This window comes from Colletotrichum fioriniae (genome assembly GCF_027942845.1).
Source record: "Colletotrichum fioriniae strain IMI 355084 chromosome Unknown scaffold_7, whole genome shotgun sequence".
Taxonomy (NCBI): Eukaryota; Fungi; Ascomycota; class Sordariomycetes; order Glomerellales; family Glomerellaceae; genus Colletotrichum; species Colletotrichum fioriniae.
In genome coordinates this window covers 595345-618659 of record NW_027076843.1, presented here as the reverse complement: position 1 = coordinate 618659, position 23315 = coordinate 595345, and the positions used below count along the sequence as shown (strand labels likewise).

The 23315-nt window shown below is 53.6% G+C and overlaps 6 protein-coding genes across 6 annotated transcripts; 2 read left to right on the top strand and 4 right to left on the bottom strand.

Annotated features, from left to right (window-relative positions):
• Positions 1-82: 82 nt before the first annotated feature.
• Positions 83-2035, bottom strand: N0V96_006358 (uncharacterized protein; the record flags this gene model as incomplete). Its single annotated transcript, XM_065757690.1, has 7 exons — positions 83-267; positions 334-435; positions 494-777; positions 830-1310; positions 1374-1556; positions 1612-1633; positions 1844-2035. 7 exons carry the CDS (start codon positions 2033-2035, stop codon positions 83-85), a joined length of 1449 nt encoding a protein of 482 aa, XP_065613607.1.
• Positions 2036-2787: 752 nt separating this feature from the next.
• N0V96_006357 (uncharacterized protein) lies at positions 2788-4593 on the top strand (the record flags this gene model as incomplete). Its single annotated transcript, XM_053190786.1, has 2 exons — positions 2788-2994; positions 3061-4593. The coding sequence occupies 2 exons, from the start codon at positions 2788-2790 to the stop codon at positions 4591-4593; spliced, it is 1740 nt and encodes a 579-aa protein (XP_053051704.1).
• Positions 4594-5283: 690 nt separating this feature from the next.
• ESC4 (regulator of Ty1 Transposition) lies at positions 5284-7881 on the top strand (the record flags this gene model as incomplete). The annotated part of the gene is made up of 3 exons (XM_053190787.1): positions 5284-5804; positions 5854-7204; positions 7252-7881. The coding sequence occupies 3 exons, from the start codon at positions 5284-5286 to the stop codon at positions 7879-7881; spliced, it is 2502 nt and encodes an 833-aa protein (XP_053051705.1).
• Positions 7882-8117: 236 nt separating this feature from the next.
• On the bottom strand, positions 8118-8766 carry N0V96_006355 (uncharacterized protein; the record flags this gene model as incomplete). Its single annotated transcript, XM_053190788.2, has 2 exons — positions 8118-8230; positions 8328-8766. The coding sequence occupies 2 exons, from the start codon at positions 8764-8766 to the stop codon at positions 8118-8120; spliced, it is 552 nt and encodes a 183-aa protein (XP_053051706.2).
• Positions 8767-11258: 2492 nt separating this feature from the next.
• N0V96_006354 (uncharacterized protein) lies at positions 11259-13474 on the bottom strand (the record flags this gene model as incomplete). Its single annotated transcript, XM_053190789.2, has 2 exons — positions 11259-12470; positions 12524-13474. 2 exons carry the CDS (start codon positions 13472-13474, stop codon positions 11259-11261), a joined length of 2163 nt encoding a protein of 720 aa, XP_053051707.1.
• A 4803-nt stretch (positions 13475-18277) lies between these two features.
• Positions 18278-20808, bottom strand: N0V96_006353 (uncharacterized protein; the record flags this gene model as incomplete). Its single annotated transcript, XM_053190790.1, has 2 exons — positions 18278-18378; positions 18435-20808. 2 exons carry the CDS (start codon positions 20806-20808, stop codon positions 18278-18280), a joined length of 2475 nt encoding a protein of 824 aa, XP_053051708.1.
• Between the last annotated feature and the right edge of the window lie 2507 nt (positions 20809-23315).

Sequence of the window (23315 nt, the reverse complement as noted above, 5' to 3'; positions counted from 1 at the left end):
CGAAAAATGATACGATTCGCTTCTTGGTACCTTGGCTAAACTCAAAGTGACTACATACTTATTATGTCTAAACATAGCATAATCACCTCAACTCGAAACACAGCGACAGGGGACCCGGATTAGAGGTGAACTGATCCCTCACATCGTCAAAGACACGGTTGCCCGTCTCTCCCGGTGCGAGGCGGAAATGGTACTTCTTCACAAGTCTGGCAACAACAAATCTCATAGTGTCGGTGGCCAGGAAACGACCAAGACAGCTGTGGTGACCTGCAGTAGATGGATTAGTCGATCAAAAGCTATCAGATAGCAGACAAAAGACAAAGGTCGCCATACCTGTTCCAAATGGCGCAAAAGCTGTAACATTGCGGATCATCTCTGGCCGCGTACTCCATCGCTCGGGGATGAACTCATTGGCCCGCTCGAAGCAGTCCTCCCCTGTAGATAACATGTGAGCTGAGAACTGACGAAAGCATCCATCTATGAATTTACTTACTTCGGGATATAACGTGACGCGGGGCAATGATTGTCGTGTCGGGCGGGATGAAAGTCCCACCGATCGTGGCCCCGTTCTCCGTGGTCTTCCTGGCCCCGCCGGTGAGGAGGGCTGGGTACAAGCGGAGCCCTTCGTTGATGACAGCATTAAGGTGCGGGAGGCTCGTGAGAGTCTTGAGGTTGGTAGCGTCGATATCTTTCAACTCCTCATAGACCTTCTCAGCATGCTCGGGGTGCTTAGCCAACTCGCAGAAAATTCCAATCAAGGCAGCAGCCGTCGGCTCGCTGTATGTTTGTCAATAAGTAAGCACCCACGAGATTGGGGGAATCAACTTGCCTTCCAGCAACAATTGCGAGCAAACTATCGCCATAAAGCCATGGCAAACGATCCTTGAGCTCAGTCTGGCCGTCGTTCAGCTCCATCAAGTAGTAGGCAAGATCAGGAACAGCTGGCTTTGGAGTTCCATCATCAAGTCTGACACGCATCTGCCGCTCACACCAGGCGACCATGTCGAACCAGTCCTTGAGAACGCTGATTCGCGGTCCCAACTTGAAGCCGACCTGGATGAGCCATGGAGCAGGACTGAATGGTCCAAGGAGCGAGAGGGCACGCTGCAGCCGCACGATGATGTGGTGCCACTGCTGCTGGTGCAGCATATCGAACGACTTGCTAAAGACAAAGTCTCCCATGACATCAAACCCAAACCAAAAGAACAGGTTCCGCACTTCCGAAGCAACGTGCGCTTTGGCATCCGCCTCGATGCAGATGTCCAGCTGCTCAATATACTTGAGAATCTTTGACTCGTGTTGAACAAGGGCTGTAGTACGGCACGGCTCGTTAGAGATAGGCTCATGATTCCGAAGATCTATGGGGTAAATACCTTGTGCCGAGAATCCACGATTCCATTCACGGCGTCTGGCAGCATGAATGGGCTTGATGCGTGTTGTAACCAGCGCACGATCGGGATGCAGAATGTCGTACCACTCAGATTTGATGCATTCGGACCGGGGACCATCTACAGCCATGAAGACTCCTGGATGGAAAACAGTGATTTCACTGGGTCCTAGCTAAACTATCAGTGGAGGTTTCAAAGAAGGTTGTTTCGGGTGGTCACTTACCTGTCCTCACGAAGTCTCCATACTGCTCATGTAAATTCTCTAAGAGCAAATGATTCTTGCAATCTCTGCAGGCCCAGACGTGCCACAGCTTGGTGACTCGGGCGTACCATGGGCCTTTGAAACCAGCAGCTGATAGATGATGAAAGTAGAATCTGTAGAGGGTAATACTGGTGAAAAGTCCAGGTAGATAACCAGCGGATAGTATCAAGAGTGAATGGCAAAGATCACCAACAACTGAGCCCTTGTAGTAACGGCTGAGAGCCGCGAAACAAAAGAACAGCCAGAAGTGACCCAGGGCAATCTGAGGAGCCTGTACATGCCATTCTCCGTGAATAAAAATGCCCAAGTGAACGGCAACGCCGCAAAGGAGTCCAAGGACGTAGACCAGGACGGCTTGGTAACTGGAATCGAGAAGAACACTCATGATGAAGTTTGTGTGTTGCACTTGGCCAATTCCAACCAGCTCGAGGCGCCTCTTTCTTGAAGTCTACCACCGATAACTCATCCTCAGCCCGGAGTCGATAAACATCCGCCAGTCGAGCAGTCATCGAAACCTGACATGATGCCTAGTGCCATCCATGGCTGGGTCCAGTCTATCCCTCGACAATCTGTCGTGAGTTACCTGAGGGGTAACAGCATGCCACAGGAACTGACTAGTGTCCAATAACTGGGATGTAATCCAGCACGCATCGTAACGTCCTCCATTCTATCCTAGAGGCCGTACTCGTTGATCAAAGGTACATACTTGAATATCGCGCCGCGGTGATCATGGGTCATCCCGATAACCTTGATATCCGGTTACCGACCAGGTTGTCCCTTGACGGTCGTTGACCGGGGTCCCAGGGAAGTGAGAGGGTCTGCGTCCCAAACTGTCATACCCCTGATGCAGAAAACAAAGTCGTAAGGATGCAACCATGCAGTGGAACCTGCTTGAACGGTACCAGAAACGGTTGGCCGGCTCAGTGTCGTATGTTGGTGCAATACGGCCGCCCGCGGGGGAGATGCCGGGTGGGCGCTCGGCGCTACGGCGACTAATGCTTTGCCGCAATCCTACACAATCTTAGACGTCTCGGGCTCGGAAACCTGTCATGATTTAACAGTGGCCGAAGTTCCAACGAAGTCTTTTGATTTTGCAGAATCACACGCGTTGCGTTACTCATCACACCGTCTCTCAAAATGGCTGCAAAATACGACTTCATCATCGTGGGTGGCGGCGTCGCCGGCTTAGTAGTTGCCACTCGTCTGTCTGAGATTCCAGATGTCCAGGTCCTAGTGCTCGAAGCGGGCGAAGACCAAACGGCAGACCCTCGAGTCAATATTCCCGCACTGGGCCCCAGTCTTGTCAAAACGCCCTCTGACTGGCAGTTCCGAACGGTGCCCCAGGTAAGTGTTTCTCAGACCAGCCGCTGCTGTTGGTAGTCCGCTTTACTGATAGTGAATCGTTTGCAGGATGGCCTAGGTGGTCGCGAGATTGCTGTCCCTCAAGGTCGTCTCCTTGGTGGCTCAGGTGCCCTCAATGGCCTTTCCTTTACCATCACCACACGGTCCAATGTCGAGGCGTGGGCCAGCTTGGGCAATCCCGGCTGGGACTGGCCTACGTTCAATGAGGCCTCTAAGAAGGCCTATTCCATCGCTTCTGGTGAGGGCACAGGGCCACTGAAGCTGTCTCTGCCGGACAACGTCGAGTCTTTCTGGCCCAAAATCTGGCAAGATTCTATCCGCAGTCTAGGCTTCCCCGATTCTTGTGACCCCTTGAGTGGGCGGGGAGTCGGCAGCAGTCTCACGCCAGACACTATAGACCCGGAGACAAAGCAGAGAAGTTATGCCGGCAGCACGTATCTACAGTCGGCAAAGTCTAGATCCAACTTGACAGTTGTGACTGGAGCCTTGGTAGAGAAGATTGTCTTCAAGTCAGAGGCTGGCGAAATTGTTGCCGATGGCGTTCAATACACCAAGGATGGAGAGACAACAACAGCAACAGCACAAAAGGAGGTCGTATTGACTGCTGGCACCCTCAACTCGCCACGGATTCTTGAGCTTTCCGGTGTTGGAAACGGGGAGCTTCTCCGTAAACTCGGCATCGAAGTCGTTCTTGACAACCCGCACGTCGGTGAAAATCTACAGAACCACGTCATAGTCGGCGCAAGCTTTGAGGCCCTTCCAGAGCTCGACACCATGGATGGCATTATTCGTCAGGAACCGGCTGCCGTCGGAGCTGCGATGGAGGCGTATGGTAAGGGCACTGGGCCGTTCTCAAGAAGCGGCACCGTCGCGACTGCACAGCTTCCTCTGCCCGCTGGCGAGGATGTCACCCAGCTTCTTGACAAGTTGAGCGGCCCCAAAACGAGCGCGACGCCAGAGTTCACAAAGGCCCTCGAGGCATACGTGCGGTCCGTCCTGACGTCGTCTTCGGAACCGTCGGGGTACTATCTGTCCTTGCCGGGATTCGCATTGTTCAGCGGGGACGGAACCATGGCAGCGCCGCCGCCTGGCGAGGAAAAGTACTTCACAATAGCGCTGCTCCTCGCACATCCCCTGTCGCGAGGGTCAAGTCACATCACTTCTGCGTCCCTTGAATCGCCCGCGGTCGCCATCGACCCGGCGTACCTATCGCACCCATTCGACGTCGAGGTTCTGGCCAGACATATTCAGCTCCTGGAGAAGATCGCTGCAAGCGAGCCGCTCCGAAGTCAACTGAAGCCGAGCGGGAAGCGCAACCCCGCCAACGCTCTGACAGACCTTGAGGAAGCCAAAGAGTTTGTGCGTAAGACGGCAGTCGGCGCGCATCACTTCACGGGTACTTGCTCCATGATGCCTCGGGAGCTTGGCGGAGTGGTAGATGAGAAGCTCCAGGTGCATGGAATCCGTGGCTTGCGGGTGGCTGATGCTTCCATTGTGCCCATTACAGTGCGTGCCAACCCTCAGGCAACGGTCTATGGAATCGCCGAGCGGGCTGCCGATTTGATCAAGTCGAGTCTTTAGGCGCCATTTGTAATGAAGAGAGTGTGAGGCCTCGAGTTGTATGTTCAAGTTGGAAGTGCCTATAGCATGAAGAACATCCGTGGAATCGGGTTCTATCCGTGGGTAGGATGGAAGCAGGGATCATGAAGTTGTGAGCGCAGCAATTGAGTTTGAACAGCTATTTCGAAAGACGATGTTTGGTAAAGAGACTTCACTGCAAAAACATCGGCCATGGTGCCAAATGTAATCGTAGTCGTATTAAGGTTGTAGTTTGTTTTGGAGTAAGAATGTCACCGAAGAATGTCACCGAAGAATGTCACTGCACATTGATGGGCGGCTTGCGGCAAAAAGCTAGCTGGTTGGCGGATGATTCCCTTTGACGCGTCCCTATCGCGCTTTTAATGGATAAAGTACCGATACTTATTCAACATCGCAGGGGCCACACAAACAATTGTACCTTGCAGGGAAGCTACACGTGACGGCGAGCTCACCTCGCGTCCTGCACCAGGCCGCGTCGCTAACAATTTCGCGTCGAAATCGCCTTCATCTTTCGTAATTGCCTGCAGGCAAATACCCACACCGGTCTTTCTGCACAAACAACACTCTGACAGCAAACCTCAAGATATCGTCCTGCGTATGCCCTGACATCGACTCCGGCGCCCGCTAGCTCTTTAGCTCTTCTCAATTGCATGCCTCACCCGATTGCCCACCATGGCTGAACAGGCAAAGGGCTTGTTCGCAGAATGTACCTTTGCCTTCGTGCCGAGTGCCCACCTAGCTCCCAAAGAAATCAGCGAGTATGCCGGCATTGTGGAAGGTCGTGGCGGAACGGTCCTCGACCCCAGACGCGATGGCTCTCTCAGACTCGAAGCTGTTTCTCACATCATTTCCAACACCATCGACTTTCCCCAGTTCACCGAAACTCAGGCCTTCATGATCCCAGTCGTCAATACCGAATGGATCAAGGCATCAGTCAAGAAGAACAAACAGGCACAGGTCCGGCCATACTCTCCCGATCCACGCATGTTCTTTTCCAAGGTCATCCTTACAACTGCTGGTTTGCCTGAAATCGACAAGGAGACCATCATTGGTGCTACGCTGGCTATGGGCGGCATGGAAGGCGCCGATGTCACACGACAGACCACACATATCTGCGCTCTGACTACCGAAGATCCCAAATGTGTCATCGCCAAGGAGAAAGGCCTCAATTGCAAGATTGTTTTACCCCACTGGTAAGTCTGTAGCGTCCTTGTGCTTCGAACCACCTCTTACACATACCAGGTTCGAAGATTGCTTCAAGCTTGGCAAACGTATACCCGAAGGCCCTTATCTGCTCCCAGATCCCGAAATCCTTCGTCACAACGAGAATCAAGGCGAGGTGCAAGCGCCCAAATACGACCAGCTCAACGGAGCGACCTCAACAAGCCCCAACCACCTCAGTGACGGCCCGCGGAAACCAGCTACGATATTTCGGGACAAGGATGTCATGCTTTCAGGGGACCTCAGCATTACCCCACGATCGCTGGAAGCTGTCAAGCAACTTATCAACAATGGCGGTGGCAAGGTGGTCGACAACGTTGACGACTGCGACTACTTTATTTGCCAATATCGTGACGGGGAACAGTACGTCAAGGCTGCCCAGTCAGGGAAAGACATTGGCAATCTCTCATGGCTTTACCACCTCATAACGCACAATGAATGGACGTCCCCGCTTCGCCGTCTACTCCACTACCCGGTTCCCAAAAATGGCATCCCCGGATTCGAAGGTCTCAAGATCTGTCTCTCCAACTACGGCGGTGACGCTCGCATATACCTGGAAAATCTGATCAAGGCAACCGGCGCCACATACACCAAGACGATGAAGGCCGAGAATACACACCTCATCACAGCAAGGAGCAGCAGTGAGAAATACGAGGCGGCCAAGGATTGGAACATCGAGACGGTCAACCACCTGTGGATCGAAGAGAGCTACGCCAAGTGTGAGATGCAGAGGGTGACTGTCCCCAAGTACTCTCACTTTCCCGTTCGCACGAATCTGGGCGAGGTCATCGGGCAGACCTTCTTCGATGAGTATTGTTTGCGAGAAACATACTACCCCGGTGGTGAAGAGGGGTTGTCGCCCCAAGCGACACGGAAGCGCAAGATTCTTGAGGCTGCGCAGGAGAACTCGTACTTGCATGGTCCTGCCGAGGGGGTTGTGATTGGCAGGCAAGAGGATAAGAGTGATGAGGCTATCGACGACAGCTTCATGACGCCTGTACGCCCTAAGAAAGGTGGCCGCGGAAAAGAGAATGATACACCCTCGGAAATGTCGACTGGAGGCCGAAGCGCCAAAAGCAAGGCTTTGACCAACCTACAGCGTATCGCCCCCGATATTGCGTTGTACGAGAAGGAGAAGAAGCGCGGCAAGGATAAGCAGGGCCCATGGGGTGGTAAGCGTGCTGCAGATCAAATCGATAGAGAAAGGGGCCGCACATCGAGCCCGGCCCAGGCAATGGAAGTGGATGAGGAGGACGAAGATTCAAGGCCTTCCAAGAAGCGGAAATCATTACGTCCAGACGTGGAGATGAGGATCGTGCTGACGGGCTTCACGAGATGGGTCAATGCCAAGTCCAAGGAGGATACAGAGAGGGTAAGTCTTTTGATTTTCTTTCTTTTCGCCAGGCTAACAGGTCGCAGAGAAAGCTTCGCGACATGGGAATCCTGATAGTACAAGACGACAAGCCGTGCGACTATCTCGCCGCTCCTCACATGGTACGGACTGTCAAGTTCCTCAAAACCCTGGCCAAAGGGCCTACCGTTCTATCGTCCAACTTCATCGACGAGGCTCTCGAAAGAGGCGAGGTTCCCGACCCCGACGATTTTCTCCTAAAGGACGAGGAAAATGAAGCCAAGTTTGGCGTCAAGCTCGAGACGGCAGTCTCGCGTGCGAGGGCGAATCTCGGAAAGCTGTTGTGGACAGTCCCCGTTTACTGTACAAACAACATTTGCAACGGACCCGAAAGCTACAAGGCCATTGCTGAAGCCAATGGAGCCATGTTCAAGCTGTACCGCGCGCGCAGCGGCACGACCATCAAGCCGACGACAGAAGAGGAGGACGGAGGCGCGCCGCCAGAGCCTGTCTATCTTTTGAGCTCCAACAGTGCCGACGAGCGGTCTCTCTGGCCCAAGTTTGAGGAGATGGCGCGCAAGGGCCACATGGAGCCACGCATCGTCGCAGCTGACTGGCTGTTGGATGTCGCCATGAAGCAGCAAGTCTCCTTTGACGAGAAGTACCTCGCCAAGAACTTTTTCCAAAAGAGCCTGTGATCATCGTTTCGCTCAGCTTGGTGGCTAAGTCGGTGGCTTTGGATTGTACATGTATATATGCGATGGCATGGAGTTGTGCTGCTTTCGGGTGAAGACCTTGGGACTTGGTGTTTGTTTACGACCCGGCTCGAGGAATAATGTGTCAACGTGGTATGTCTAGTTAGAGATTCGCAAAAGAAGGAGACCAATGTCTCGTCGTGTCATATCATCATAAGGAGGTAGAAGGGAGAGCAAGATCAAAAGAACTTTACACCCTGCGAGTCCTCTTGTCCAAAGATCTGGGCCTTGCCGCGCTTCACCAGGATTTGGAGCGCTTTTGACAAAAGATCTGGATCGAGGCCGTGGAAATCTGTACACACATAGAGACTGTTCTTAGCCCACGGGTTCCGATCATCACATTGCAAGAAGAAAAGTTTCAAGAGAGAAGAGAAATTGTGTTTGCCCACCTGTGCCCCTGGTACTCTCGCCCTCTGTAAGCTCATACAGCGTCAGCACGACGCCCTTTTGCGCCGTCTCGTCAATCCACCCCTCGATCGCGGCAGCCCACTCGTCGGGCGTGCGCCAGTAGATCCAAAAGACGTCGGTGCTGGCCGGTAAAGGTTCGGCGCGGCCGTCCTTGCGCATGAACTCGAGGACCTCGCGCGCGTCGGCCAGGCTGAGGCGCTTGTTGAGCGTCTTGTTGTGGAAGAGCTCCTCTGGCGCGGCGGCGGCGGAGGATGCTGCGGTTGCGGGGGAGAAGGTTGTTGGTTCGTTTAGGGGAGAGGCTTCGCTGTGGTTCGGGAGGGCGTGCGGGAGCGAGGAGGAGGTGGTGGAGGGATGGCGGCGCCGAGGGAGAGCTTGAAGAGGCGGTGGTGGCGGCAGTAGGAGAGGATTAGGTCGGACCATTTGACGAGTTGGGCGTGGTGGGTTGTTAGGTTTGTTTGGCGGGTGAAGAAGGGGGAAGGAGTATTCCCTGGGGAAGGGGAAGGGGAGGCTGTCGTTGCTGCCATTGTGTGGTGGTGGCGGTTTGACTGTGGTGATGGTTGATGTTGGAGCTTTGGAATTTCTTGTCGCGAAGAAGCGTCACTTCCAGTGTGAGCACCGAGGGGTTCTCCATGGTGGGGTAGGGATTTGCGGGCGGTGGAGTTACCGGGGTTGGTCAGAGCTCGGCGTTGCGGGGACGGAGCCGTTGGATTCGTGGGGCCTGAGGAAGCCTCCGACTTTTCGGTTTGAATTCGTTGTCCGCTTCCCCGTAAGAAGCTCAAGATGCCTCATGGCAGTATTGTGTGATCTCTCTGAGTAATCATTATAGGTCACTCAGTCTGGCTATGGCAACCGCAGGAAATAATACGTATTTGAGTATGTATGACAAACGAGATCAGGATTCCAGCGATCCAAGCAAGAAACCTGATTCCAATCCTGCTGTTAATCGTCGCATTATTTCACGGTCACAACCTCACGCAATAGAGCTCATAAATTTTTGCGTTGCAGTCCAATGTAGGCCGCCGTTCACTATTATTTGGGATCGACTCTATCCAAGGGTTCTGCCAACTATTTACTCAACCTTGGCCCAAGGGTCAAATGAATCGAGCCCCTGACTTTCGCTACCTATATCACAGTCGATCTTCATCGTGAGAACATGGACTTCCGTCTAAATTTACATCTGACAAAGTAGGAACAAGTAGTTGAAGCTACCTCCAAGCGTGCCAAACTTGGTGTTTGACTAAGAGCCCACTAGCTTAGTCATGGTTTCCTCGATCTCCACCATCAGTCGATGGATGCAAGTGCCTTCCAAACAAAACGATGGCCCAAGTAAGGATTGGCGTAAGGCAAGAAACATGACTATTTCTGCGCCACGAACATCTCGTAGGTCTTCCTACTACAGAAGTATTCCTCGATCGACCCCCTCAAGTCTCTAAGCGCTGCTCATTAAGGTCATCGGTTTTTTTTTTGTTTTTTTTTTTTTGAAAATCATCCATCAATCGACATTAAAGTTCTATTCGATGTTGTGCAGCCAGCTTCCATCTGAGCCCATTGTGCTCAATTAGTTCCAAAGAAAGTGCACGATACATTGGGAAGCTGGCGAACGCCGTTTCACTACAGTGTGTCTCCCACCTCACAAATGATGAGGCTTCACGATATGCCGGCAACCGGGGCATCCAGGTACATCTCTCATCCACAACCCCTCTCTTCCCAACGCCACAACTCAAAATCCTAATCATGCCATCCACCCATCCTATATCAACCATTCCAAAATGAATCCAGAGGTGCTACGGCACACATAGCCGCGGTAGCCTAGCGGGTGAGCAAAAGTACCGGCATGAAATCGCGACTGGGGTTTCGTAGGCATTCTGAACCTCGCAAGTTCGAATAGCTGAGCTTTTGTCGTTTTTTGCCCCCCTCCCCCTTTAATCCGGCGGCATATCATGGAAATTTTGTTCCTGAGTAGAAAACTTAAAATTTGTACTGATGGTTGGGCGATTGCTTAGCAGTCATGTGTGTGGTTCTGCCTTCTCCTATCCTGGGTGGAAGCATCACTTGTTTCTGTTTGTGCCTCAAGATTTGCTGAAAGAGCAGAAGTATTGGGCCGAGTCGGATCCTCAAACAATCCTTTGAAAGTCATATCAAGCCAGAGATCAGTGATGAGTAATGATATGAAGAAAATATTGATCTATTGCTCTCAAACGACTTATCCGCTTACCTGAGCCCTCCTACACGATCTCAAAAGCACCTAAAGATGAGTGTTTACAATGATAGATATGAATCCCACGTCGAAGAAGCACCACAGCCTGGCCTGCCTCGTTGTGCGTACAACGGCAACGTCTTCCGGTTATCGAAATGCGTCCCGAATGGCCGGAAGACTTTTTGCTTCGCTTCGAATCGAGTTTGAGGTAAAGCAGCGATGACTAAAAGTTCACAACGGACTTGACCGTATCAACTAGAGTCGCCTAGCGAGAAAAAGGTATCGGAGTTTGGATACCCGGCTCCAGGTTGAATCATGATGGGAAAGGGCTCTGGTTCGTGAGGTCTGGATACATTGGACGTACTGACGAATGAAAAATTATAACATCAACTCGGGTACGTTTATCCCTCTGACCTTCCACCATAGGGGATACTCTCCGGATAAGTCAAATTATCTTCGGGTCCAAAGGCGTTCGCCCGCCTGCTTGAGACAACGTGGAACAGAGGGCGCCGTGGGACTTGTACAAACGATATTTCGAGATCACAAGCCTCCATGAGTGCGCAGATAAACCCACACGCATCTCACTGGAAAGAGTGATGATTAAATGAAGTGATCGCTCTAATACTATACAGGTATCGTTGTATCCATGCACCATGAAATGCCAAACCGCCGCCATCCTGTGAACGCCAGACCCAATAAACACCCTTAAGCGGACTTACTTCTTCGCTTTCCGCTTGCCCTTCTTCTCAGGAACGCTGGCGCTCCCTTCCGCGATTTCACCAGCCTCAATCTCGCCCGACTTCTCCATCTGCTGCAACTTCTCCTGTCCCGATATAAACATGGACAAATCTCTGTTCATTTCCTGCAGCTCCGCCACCTGTTCCTTGTAAGACGCCTCGCTCTTCTTCAGGGTGTCGAGCTCGGCTTTGTTGTGCTCTACGCGCTTCATGAGTCCCTGCGTGACTTGCTTCTCCTCTTGAAGGGCTTTGCCCATATTGCGGGCCAGTTCCTGGGCCTTGGTGGCCTTTGCACGGTCACGCTCAGCGTCCCGCTCGAGTTGTGGTATGACTTGCGTTTGGAGACGTGTCAGCTCCGTCTTGAGGGTGGCATTCTCTTCCAGAGCTGTGGTAGCTTGCGCCGATGCAGACTCGGCTATCGCGGCCGCTTTTGAGGCCTTGTCCGCCACTTTGCTGATCATCTCTTCAAAGTAGACCCGCTGTGACTCAAGTTGACTAGTCAGGAGATGAGTGTATTCCAAGCCGATGTTGTCCAGCTTTGCGCGGGGAACAGTATCTTCATAGCCGCCTTCCGGTCCGCGATGATGTCCGTTGCTGCCCGGGAGCTCCACGACCTTGCCGTCACCCTTATCACGGATCAAACGATGTACCCACGTATCCCCAGCGTAATCCCATACATGCTGTGTTTCCAGCTCCAGAGAGAAGCTATGAGCCGTCTCTTTCCAATGGTCCTTGGCATGGCCGCCCTTATATCGACCGCAGCCAACATTTCCGCAGATAAGGCAGATCCATAGGTCATCGGTGGAATCGCATACGCTGCACAAGTTGGATACGGAAGAGCCAAAGGGTTGTGTATATGGGTTCGATGGATCGTATGCAGTTTCGGGGTTCGTGTGTCGACAAACTGGACATCCTGAGCCTTTCCAGTTTTGCAGGCAGGTACAGTGAAAGACGTGCTGGCAAGGAATCGTCATCAGACCTGTCGTGTCGTCCATGCGCTCGAGACACACGGGGCAAGTAGGTAGTTCGATGAGATTCGGCGTCGGCGGAGGGAAAGGCCTTAGACTGCTCGAGGCGACGACGGAGGAAGGCGTGAAAGGATCGTGATTGAGGTCGGGAAACGTCTTGTTTTCTCGAGTCGGTGTCTCAAAGGTGATCGATTTGACAAAGACAACATGGCAAACTTGCGCCTGCAGAAGAGTCAGTCACACGGCCGTGTCAGGGAATGCAATGGACTACTCACCTCCATACTGTTGAAGACCTTTCCGTCAAACTCCTTCTGCCACGCGCGCGCCTTCTCGCTGTTTCCAAACTTTAGGAGCACTAAATACCGATTCATCCTAGCCGTCATGACCATTCGCCAGTGACTGATGTCGTTCCTCCATTTCTCCCCGACGTAGCCTATGAAGTCGCCCGGGCTCAAGTAACTTGGAACTGCAGGTATGCAAAGCGTCGTGCATTCTTCTGCCTCGACATCGTCTCCTTCTGAAGACGGCAGCCCCAAGGCAGGTGTTTCCTCCTCGTCGCGGTAAAAATGTACTACTCCCCAGCCTACTTCCGTACTCTTTGTGTCGAGTGGAACATACTTCGCCTTCGTGGAGATTCCGGCGCCGCCAAACGTCGGACCGACGCCTAGGTCTGCTCCAGAGCTCGTAGCCTCAGCCGCCATTTGGTCTGTATAATGGTCGCTTTCCGACTCGATGTCGATGCTCTCGATGCTGACCTGACCAAAGCGCCAATCCTTGACTGCCGTTTCTGGTCGGATCGCTGCCGAAGAAGGCGGGGGTGGGAAGCTCTGCGTACGAGCTCTCCACTGCCTCTCGGTTATCCTCTCGATGTTACTGCCACTGTCTTCCTTGACCGGAGCTCTGGAAGGTCCGCAGTCGATGAGGCTCGGGTTCGAAGTAGCCTCCGGTGCTCGTGGTGTGCTCGATCGATAGGTATCGGCAGGGTAGGGTAGTTCGAAGGCTTGTAGTGGTGAAGATTGCGGTCGGAAGCTCGTACTCGGCCTCTTCGAACTTTTCCTAGAATGCGCGGGAAGTTCGGCGAAGATGTTGGCGCCTTTCGGCGGAAGCCACACGTCTTTACTGGGAGCTTCCTCCTGCTGTTTCCCTTTGACGACCTTGGTGTCGGCGAGTGCGGGGCTTGAAGTGGGATAAAGCTCGAACTTGAGGTGGTAGAAGAAGGTCCGCATAGCCCTTCTCAGCCTCGCAGGCTGCCGTGAGACGATGCTGATTAACTCTGGGAGGTGCAAATGTTGCGCCGCTGCTGTTAAAGGCCCCAGACTATGGAGGCAAAAGAACGTGGGTTTCCAAGTGTTTCCAGGACTTCCATGGGCTGTTCATGTCGCGGCGCAACTCATGGAAGCAGGCAGGATAATTGTGTTGTGGGGAAGATTTCAGTCAACTGAGGTGGGAGCGAGGTTCGAGGAGCTGTAGGAGCACCCCACCGCCCCACTGGTAACGGACTCGTTTTATCAGGTACGTCACTGATAAGCGATAGATGGGTCAACCTCCAAGAAGTGACATTCACAGCACAACAAGAGGATCATCAGGTAGGTACATCACAGTAGGGCAAGCGATACAAAGGAGTTGAGACTTCAATAGAGCCTGGTATTGACGCTTTCATGAGCGCAAGAGTTGCCTAGCTAATTTCTAGGAGTATGTGAAGATATCATTCAGAACCATTGTCCCGCCGTAATCGTAATCCATTAACGCCATGCCTCGCCCGAGGCAACTTCTCCATCGCTAACCAGTCGCTTACTGGCCGCCACGAAGACGGAGAACGAGATGAAGGGTTGATTCCTTCTGGATGTTGTAGTCGCTCAGAGTGCGACCATCTTCCAACTGCTTTCCAGCGAAGATAAGACGCTGCTGGTCAGGAGGGATACCCTCCTTGTCCTGGATCTTCGACTTCACGTTATCAATCGTGTCAGATGACTCGACTTCCAACGTAATCGTCTTTCCAGTTAGCGTCTTAACGAAGATCTGCATACCACCACGGAGACGCAGGACAAGATGCAGGGTTGACTCCTTTTGAATGTTGTAATCCGACAAAGTGCGACCATCCTCAAGCTGCTTTCCGGCAAAGATCAAGCGCTGCTGGTCAGGAGGAATACCCTCCTTGTCTTGGATCTTCGACTTGACGTTGTCAATGGTGTCTGAAGATTCAACCTCGAGCGTAATCGTCTTGCCGGTAAGAGTCTTGACGAAGATTTGCATACCACCGCGAAGGCGGAGAACCAAGTGGAGAGTGGACTCCTTCTGAATGTTGTAGTCGGAGAGGGTGCGTCCGTCCTCAAGTTGCTTGCCAGCAAAGATCAAACGCTGCTGGTCAGGGGGGATGCCCTCCTTGTCCTGAATCTTCGACTTGACATTGTCGATGGTATCAGAAGACTCGACCTCGAGGGTGATGGTCTTGCCGGTGAGCGTCTTGACGACTGCAGGTGGGTTAGCATACATGTGATTGGAGGCAGGATTGACGTAGAGTAACTTACAGATCTGCATGCCACCACGAAGGCGGAGAACCAAGTGGAGGGTGGACTCCTTCTGGATGTTGTAGTCAGAGAGGGTGCGGCCGTCCTCAAGCTGCTTGCCAGCGAAAATGAGACGCTGCTGATCGGGGGGGATGCCCTCCTTGTCCTGAATCTTGGACTTGACGTTGTCGATAGTATCGGAGGACTCGACCTCGAGGGTAATGGTCTTGCCGGTGACTGGGGGAAGGATGTCAGTAATTGTTGGTTGTGACTCTCGGATGCCTGGATGACTTACGGGTCTTGACGAAGATCTGCATGATGGCGGCTTCGATGGAATCTGATGTATGGTGTTGTTCTTTGGTATTCCTAATGTAGTTGCTCCTTATCGGGAGTAATCGCTGATGGGAAGTTCGTCGAGCGAGGGTGTTGTGTAGTAGATGTGATGGGGAAGAAGAGGAGGGGTGGAGGATGAAGAGGTGAAGTGGCTTAAATACCGGAAGGCAACCAAGGTGTCAGAGAGATACGGCCTGTCTGAAGGCGGGAAGGAAGGACCTGGAGCCAAGTTGGGTGGTGGTGCCTTCCTGGGTGCACTGGTGACTGACTGGCCGCGGAAGGCAAGGAAGGCAGGGAAAGAGGGGTCTGATTGGAGGCGCAGGTTCAAGAGAGTGGGGCAGGTTATGCAGTGAGTGGCACTGAGTGCCTTCTTTCTCAGTTCTGAGTGCCTTGTCTGGGGGAATGGCGAATGATTCATCAGCAACTGCGCAAGTGCCACAAGGCGCTAAAGTAGGCAGGAGCAAGCCGGAACCCTCCAGAACCAAGTGGGGTTTTCTGAGGACGTCGTACATCTACCTCTAGACTCATACAATAATGCCCATTGACAGAGGTAGAAAAACCTTTTCCTTGGTCCTTATCGCCCGCTTTCTGACCACGAACCTGGGAAGGCTGGAACCCAGAGTGCTGTGCCTGATGTCTCAGTTGCGACTTGCGCTGGAAGGTTGGCCACTCGTCGCCGCCGCTTCTTTGATCAGATGGTCTCGTTCATGCCGCCCCTGCGCAGTAGTCCCAAGGCCAAAACACACGCCGAAAAGGCAACAAGGTGGAAGATCCAATCTAGCATACCCGTCTGAGTGTCTGCTTCTACAAGATTTCGAGATCTTTGCCTTACCGGTAGTTTCTGGTGAAGCTGCAAGTCGACTAATCTTTGGACAGGAAAACACTCCGCGACTTCGATACCGCTAGTCTCCCGCAGCGTCTCGAGAATGTCACTGATGAACTGATGGGTCGCAAGAGGCCCACCGTCAATCCCTGTACCTACTCCGCCTCTTCCCGGGCGTCCTCACTTCACTTGTGTTTACCACGTCCCACAGAACTGGGAACAGTCGTCACCGCCGACGACGACAGACACTGGGGCTGAAGAGTTCGCCGAGCGCATCCTTTGGAATGCCCACGATGCTAGCTGTCGGTAGACTCGATACCTATTTCCATATTGAAATCAAGCAGGCTGGCAAGGCTGGCTTCGGTTTGACACCTTTGACTGGAATTCGTCGTGTCTCACCTACGCTTGACGGATTCCACGGACGCCAGCCAAAAGTCAAGCGTAAAGAGCGAAGAGCAAAGAGGGTCAGAAACAAGTCCGACCCGGCCGTGACTGTCACTGACAAACAAGCGCCCCACCCGCCACCCGGATAGGCAGACTGTAGCGGCCAGGAAACAAACCCAACTTGAGTCCTCGACCACTCAACACGCACTCAGACTCTCGGTCTCAAAGCAAGTAGTCGGCAGCGAACATGAGAATCGCCACCTCCAGAGCCTCTTGGTCAATCTTTGCCCCGTCCGAATCGCTCGCTTGCTAATCCCGTCGCCCCCATACAAAGCTTTTCTTAACCTCATTCTAAGCCGCCACGATGCCTTCCTTTCGACATGCCCGGCTGGTTGTTGAATGTCGCCGGCCACTCCTCAATCCTCACCCAACAACAACACAGTCAAACACTAAAGTGCGGAGAAGGACCGGCGAGACCGGGGTGGAAGATGAAATGAGCCGACGTCATCCCAAAGGCCACTGCACCCCCAACCTCTCCCGAACCCTGATTTTACGAACCACCGCCCGAACCAGACAGACAAACAGATAGTTTACGAATACTTCAGCCATGGGCGAGAAAAATGATACGGATCCCAGTTCGGTGTCTCCAGACAGACATCCAACTCGTTGGGAAAAAAAAAAACCCCCCGTCTTCAGCACAGCCAGCAGAATGCGAACCTCCGCATCCTCCTCCGAGGCGATGCTTTCGTCAGCCGAGGAATGAAGCGATGGCGACATCGGTCTTTGCTCGCTCGTCGCTCGGGCGTTATCGCGACATCCGTTCACGCGCTCTTCTTCCAAGGGGCCAAGGGGCCAAAAGGCGACGTTTCGCCCATACGAGCGAGGCACACCCTACACCCGCGCCTGGCACCGCCCCCCATCAATACCTTACCTAGGAAACAAATGTAAGTACCTAGTGTACAACTCGACCACGTCGGCTGCACTTTTCCTCTGCAGCACAAACACCACCACCACTATACGCATCCTTGCCCCTCCAGCCACTCTTCTTATTGGCCAAGGGGAAATCGTACCAAAGGCCTAAGGGTGCCCTCTATCCCCCATTTGCTGCGATAAGGCCCTTCTTCCCCTCATTGACCCTGCTTTAAGCCCATCCCGCAGAGGTTCGTCCCCCAGATTAACTAGATCACGTTGCTCTAATCTACTGCGTAATGTGGTTCACCACGTTGTGGGCTGCACGACGCGGCTTGTATGTTGTCTCATCTGACCCTCATCTTCCCCAGCCTTTTCTCAAAAAGATATCCGTACGTATACATGCATCTCATTTGGGACGAGAGCTTCACAGCTAGTCACGGCTTGAAGAATTGCATCTAAACTCGATGTGTGAAGGGCGCGAAACAAACAATCTCGATATATCGATTTTGACCCAAGTTAACTACAACAGCGTAAAATGCCGATATCGGCCAATTGTGCCTCTCCAATTCTCTGCGTGAAGGTTTTCTGCCAATGGGCCCTTCCAACGCTCAAAAAAAAATTCCAATGCATATCATAATCGTCTATGCTTGCTATGCTCTGTCATTTGCCTGTCGTGCCGGCATGATCGTCTCCATGAACGTCCCTGGCGCATGTCGCGTCTCTCTTTGCCGCAGCGCAGCCCTTCTCGCCTGCGCTCGACTCCAGACCACCAACCCCGTTTAGCTTCGAGTCATACATTCGTAATTTGAATCATGATAAAAGGTCGTAACACATCGCGATGAATCGTCGTGGTGGGGAGGTGACCAGCCGAAAAGAAGTGAAGTGAAGAGGTCGGGTAGAGATCTTGTGTGTGTATGTGTGTGTGGTGTCTCGTTCAACGCCGTCGCTGTGACTCGAAATAACAAAAGAGATGCCAACCAAATTTGCCCACCCAGGGGCTTTTCAAAAAAATCATAATCTCAAGAAGGAAAAAAATATGGCAGCAATAATAATAGCACAGTAGAGGACAATCAGTTGGCGCGGATCACGAGCTTTGACAAGAACTTGTTCGACAAGCAGTCAAAGTCGTTACGGTCAAAGCTGGCGTCGGGGCGAGTACGCAGGTATGCCTCTGTTCGGATTGTTAGTGGTCTGCGTATGTAATGGGCAGAGTTGATGAGAACTTACCGTGCTTGATGACATGCTGACGGACTTCGGTCATGGCCTCGCAGACAGCGACGTTGTTGTTCAGGAGGTGGCCGTGCTTGGCGGTATCCCAGTCCATAAAGGCAGGGAGCTTCTGGGAGATGGCGTGGAACAGGCCGACAATGACACCGACGGGAGTGGTCTCCATGTCGTTGCAGAACTTATTGACAGCAGCCGGGTCGGGAACACGGTAGTGGCAGTCGAACTGCATCTCCTCCCAGACAGCGAGAAGAATGGAAGCCAGCATGAAGATGGTGGGCCAGTTCTTAAGACGCTCACCGCTGTAGACGCTCGAGTACAGGGCGGACAGCTCCTCGAGGATCTCCTTCTGAAGCTCACGCCACATGTCGGCCATGGCACACTTGATCTGGAAATTGATCATGACGGGAGCAACGGTCTTGCCGTAGTACTTGGAGTCCTCATCATCAATCTGACCATCAAGTTGAACATCCTCGCCTTGGCTCTCGACCATGGTAATGTGCAGGGTGAGGTTGTAGGCAAGGACGAGCTTCAGAGCCTTGCGGATGACGGGCATACGCTCCTTGACGTAGTAGCGGTGAGCAGTCTTGAGGATCTCGGTGATGAAGGGAGTGCCCTCGAAGTGATCCTCAATGAAATCCTCAAAGCCTCCATCGATGTGCTTGTCAAGGTAGTCGGACAGAGCCTCAACGGAAACGCCCTTGGCACCGACATCGAGTCTCTCGGTGCGGATGTCAAAGTCGATGGGCTCCTGGTCGGTCAAGCAGGACTCAACCCAGTCAACCTGGAAGCAGCTCTCATCGGCCACGTAGACCTCACGGACGTAGACGGGAAGGGCAAAGCCATAACCGTGAGTGATCCACATGACAGTCTCGTTCTGAGCGAAGCCCTTGACGTTGTAGACTGAGACACCCCGTCCAAGGTGGCGCTCATAGTCGGCCTTCCAGTCCTTCATGAAGTAGCCGATGTCCTTGATATCAATACGAGTGCAAGGAACCTGCCACAGGCGGGCGTGAGACGGCTGGCAGCCAGCACAAGGCTCACCCTTGTCACAGGTCTTCTTCAAGAACTTGCAACGCAGGCAGGCACGAAGCTTTCTAATCTCACTGGCTTGCTTGCGCTGCTCGGGCAGGAGAGGACCCTTTCTGCGGCCAACCTTCTTGACCTCAGTGCCATCCTTTTTGCCGGTTGAAGTGCGGCGAATGACGGCCTTGGTGGCCTTGCCGGTGACGGGGCTGCGTCTCTGGCCCGAGTTTCTCCGGGCGGTGGTGAGGATGGGGGGAGATGTGGCGCCGGAGCCGCTGGCGGGAGTTGGCCGGGTCGGAGTGGTCGTCTTGATGGGCATGGGAGCAACGGCAGCTGCAGGGCTGACTGTGTCGTGGTTGTGAACGTGGGCATGAGTGTGTGCGTGAGCGTGGCTGTGAGTATGAGCGTGGTTGTGGTTGTCTCCGAAGCAATTGCGGTGAGATCCGGCATCGACGTATCCATCAGACTCGGGGGAGAAGGGAGAGATGGGGAAGGGAGCAATCTCCTCATAGCTGCCGAGTTCAAATGAATTGGCGCCGTCCGACGAATCCGAGTTGGTTCTCAAGTGAAGCGTCTGGCTGGGGTTGAAGATTGCCGCATTGGGCTGTGCCTGTTGAAAGTGGTCGAATCCTGCTCCAGAACCCTGCTCAACGACCATTGACCACCCCTCTCCATTGCCAGTGCTCGGCAGGGACAGGACCTCGAGGAAAGTACCCGTGGGCGAATTGCTGCCGATGCTATGTGAAAGGCCGTCGATTTGCAACGCTGAGGCAGCGGCCTGAATATCGTGCCAGCTCTCCATTCCCATGCTCCAATTCATAGCCGGAACAGTGTCGTCCATGGGGGGCATCGTGTTGAAAGCGGATGCGAGTTGAAAGTTTGCGGCCTGCAGCGCCTGGGTCGTGGCGGGGAGAAAGTCGATGGGGTTTGTCTGGAAGCCCGGGGCATATGGGTTGTATGTTACGGGCATGTAGGCGTCGGAGACATATTGAGAGTAATCGGGCAATCCATGAGGCGTCTGTTGTTGCTGATGCTGATGTTGTTGCAAGGCCCAGTCGGTCAATGAGTTGATGGGTTGTTGATATGGGGAGTGATGCGAGTGCTGGCTCAAAGGTGAGGAGCTATGTGAAGGCGAGTGGGCTTGCTGGTCCTCGGGAGGACTCGAGGCTGCGACATTGGAGGTCATATCCAAAGGAATGGGCCAGATCCTCTGAGCGGGCATGTTGGTGACGCTCTGGGGGCTGTTCTGGGATGAGGGGATTTGCGAGGCATAGGAAAACCGGTCCCGCTGGTCGAAGGAGGAGAGGTCCAAGAGGGCGTCGCCTCCACTCGTATCGAAGTTGACGTTCATGTTGGGTAAGATCAGTCGTGGAAAAAGGACCAACAACGGATAGGTGTAAGTCGAGAAAGGGGAGTTTGAGCAGAGATATGGCCTTTTTCCCCAGGACACCGCTCTTTCGTCGGGGTGGTGGTGAAGTGGATGAGGGGAGCAAAAGACCTTCTTCGCAGCGGCGACAAAGGTTTTGGGGGAAGGCGAGGTGGGTAGGAAGAGATTCGGGTGGTGAGAAGGGCGAGAGACTTGGTCGGGGGCCCCAAAAGCGGGCATGCGTGGGTGAAGAGGAACGACGACGAGCCCGCGAAAGAAGCGGTGAGAGATGCAGTTGAACCTCCAGCCCCGGCCGGGAGCAGGAGCCACTGAACGGGGCCACAGCTCCTTCTGCAGCTGCACGAGTGTGGAGCGGAGACGACCGGGGGGTGTCGCTCCAAAGTTGCGCCAGTGGGAAGGAGGTGGGAGGGTTGGGTGGTGGGTGGATTGCACTTGCACACTTGCACTTGCACTGGACCAGACTCAGACTGGACTGAGGTGGACTGGCACACTGGCAAGAACTGGCAAGAGGATGGGAGGAAGCTGATACTTTCTGGATGGGAAAGAACGGGACCGACCGGTAAGGTACCTACCACCAGTAGGCCATTGGTTCATTGGTTCATTGGACCATTGGACCATTGGACCACTGGACCCATCATCCATGAAAGTGGGGGTGGGCGGCTGCTCACGAGGACCACTTTGTAACTCGACTCCATCCAATCATCCCAGCCGCCTCCGTGTGGGTGAGACTGTACATCATTCTCCTCGACACTGTATTTTTGCAGGCTGGGCCAAAGGGTTGACGGGTACGGAGTACGTCTGGTATCTTAAGAAACAGTGGGATAAGCGGGTTGTAAAACATGTCGCTAAACATCTTTTTTTTTTCCTCCCCTAGCTGGAGCACCTCTCTCTCTCTCTCTCTCTCTCTCTCTCTCTCTCTCTCTCTCTCTCTCTCTGTCTCTCTCTCTATAGCTGCCTCCATCTTCCTCTGGGCTCTCCATGTCTGCCCTCCATCATAATAGTACTGCAAACCCTGCCCATGGCGAATGGCTGGAAATCGATATTGGAAAGCGAGACGTGGTTGCACACTAGCTTTGGCCAGGAACGTACCCTGAGGGTCGACGGGAGTGTCTTTTTTGGACGAGACGGGACTTGGAGGCTTTGAGCAGCTGCCTTCCATCCACGCACCCACGCACCCACGCCATCTGCCATCCGCAACCTCCAACGGTACGTATCTTGGTATCGCAGCCTCCCGTCCATCAGTCGGTACGTACCGTATCCACCCTGGGAGCGTTATTGGAAACGTTCTTTTCCGCCTTTGGCGACGTCGCTGAACCCGCCCAACCGCCCTCCGCCTCACCTCACGGCCCTCACCTTACCTCGCTCCAGTTTGCCGTGAAGTGTCCTCCACCTAAGGTACCTACAAGCGTACGTACAGAGGTACCAAAGTCACTTTTTTTCTCTCAACGCCAAATCATGCCGTCCGTCCTCTCTCTCTACTGTGTAGACTCTCACGAATCATGAGGCCCGCGTCAGATTCCTTCACTCCCGTCATCCATTGTGGCTTCTTGCCTCTCTCTTCTCTGTCCACGGCGCAGTCACATACCCACCATCTTTTCTGTCGTCTCTGGCGCTACGCATATCGTGGTCATACCTGACCGAGAGCCCACATTCCAGAGCTCTCCTCGTGCCTGCAGCAAACAGGCCGACGAGGCCATAGTTTAAAACACCAGGTTCCGGATGATGACTTAGTGCCGCCCCCAGGGTCATCTTTCTCTTCGGATGATTCCTCAACAGCGTCAAACGCGACTGACCCCAAGATTGCCTCGAGGCTTCAACCCTGAGGGACCTGATACCAGGGCAGAGCTCGGGCTCGAGGCTCGACCTAGAACCAGAGCTGGCTGGCCATCGGCACTTGCAGCACCCAACCCAAGCAAGCCAGGCCAGGCAGGCTCGCCTAGCCTCTACTGCGTAGGTGCAACTCGCGGTGCTCCCACAGACCTTGACCTGCCAGAGACGACCTGGACGCATCTCGCCTCTCGCTTGACGCTGCTGCAGCCGCCACCACCGGCCGCTTCTAGCGTCCATCATCAAGCACGTCCGGCGTCAGCTATCGATCCCTCCTCCGAAAAAACATAGGACGAGCCTGGACGGCAACACTGACGGGGTCATCCCAATCAGTCATCAGCCGTGCAAACTTACACTCAGACCTAGCGGGCTGCCCCGAGGCATTCGTCCGTTCCTCGCGACACCATGAGCTACGGAGGCCACGGACGTTGACCGGCTGCTGGCCAAGGCTCCATTGATCAGCATTCGATGTGCTTCCCGTCCTCACACAATCACAGTGGCATCACCTCACCTGTGACCTGTGTGGCTTGTACGGATACAGTCAATGGCTGATGCGTCTGCGGTGCAACAGTCACGACGTGGTCCAGGCAGTGAAAGAAGCACCAATATGGACAGCGCACCCTGCACAGTGCAATGAGACTCGA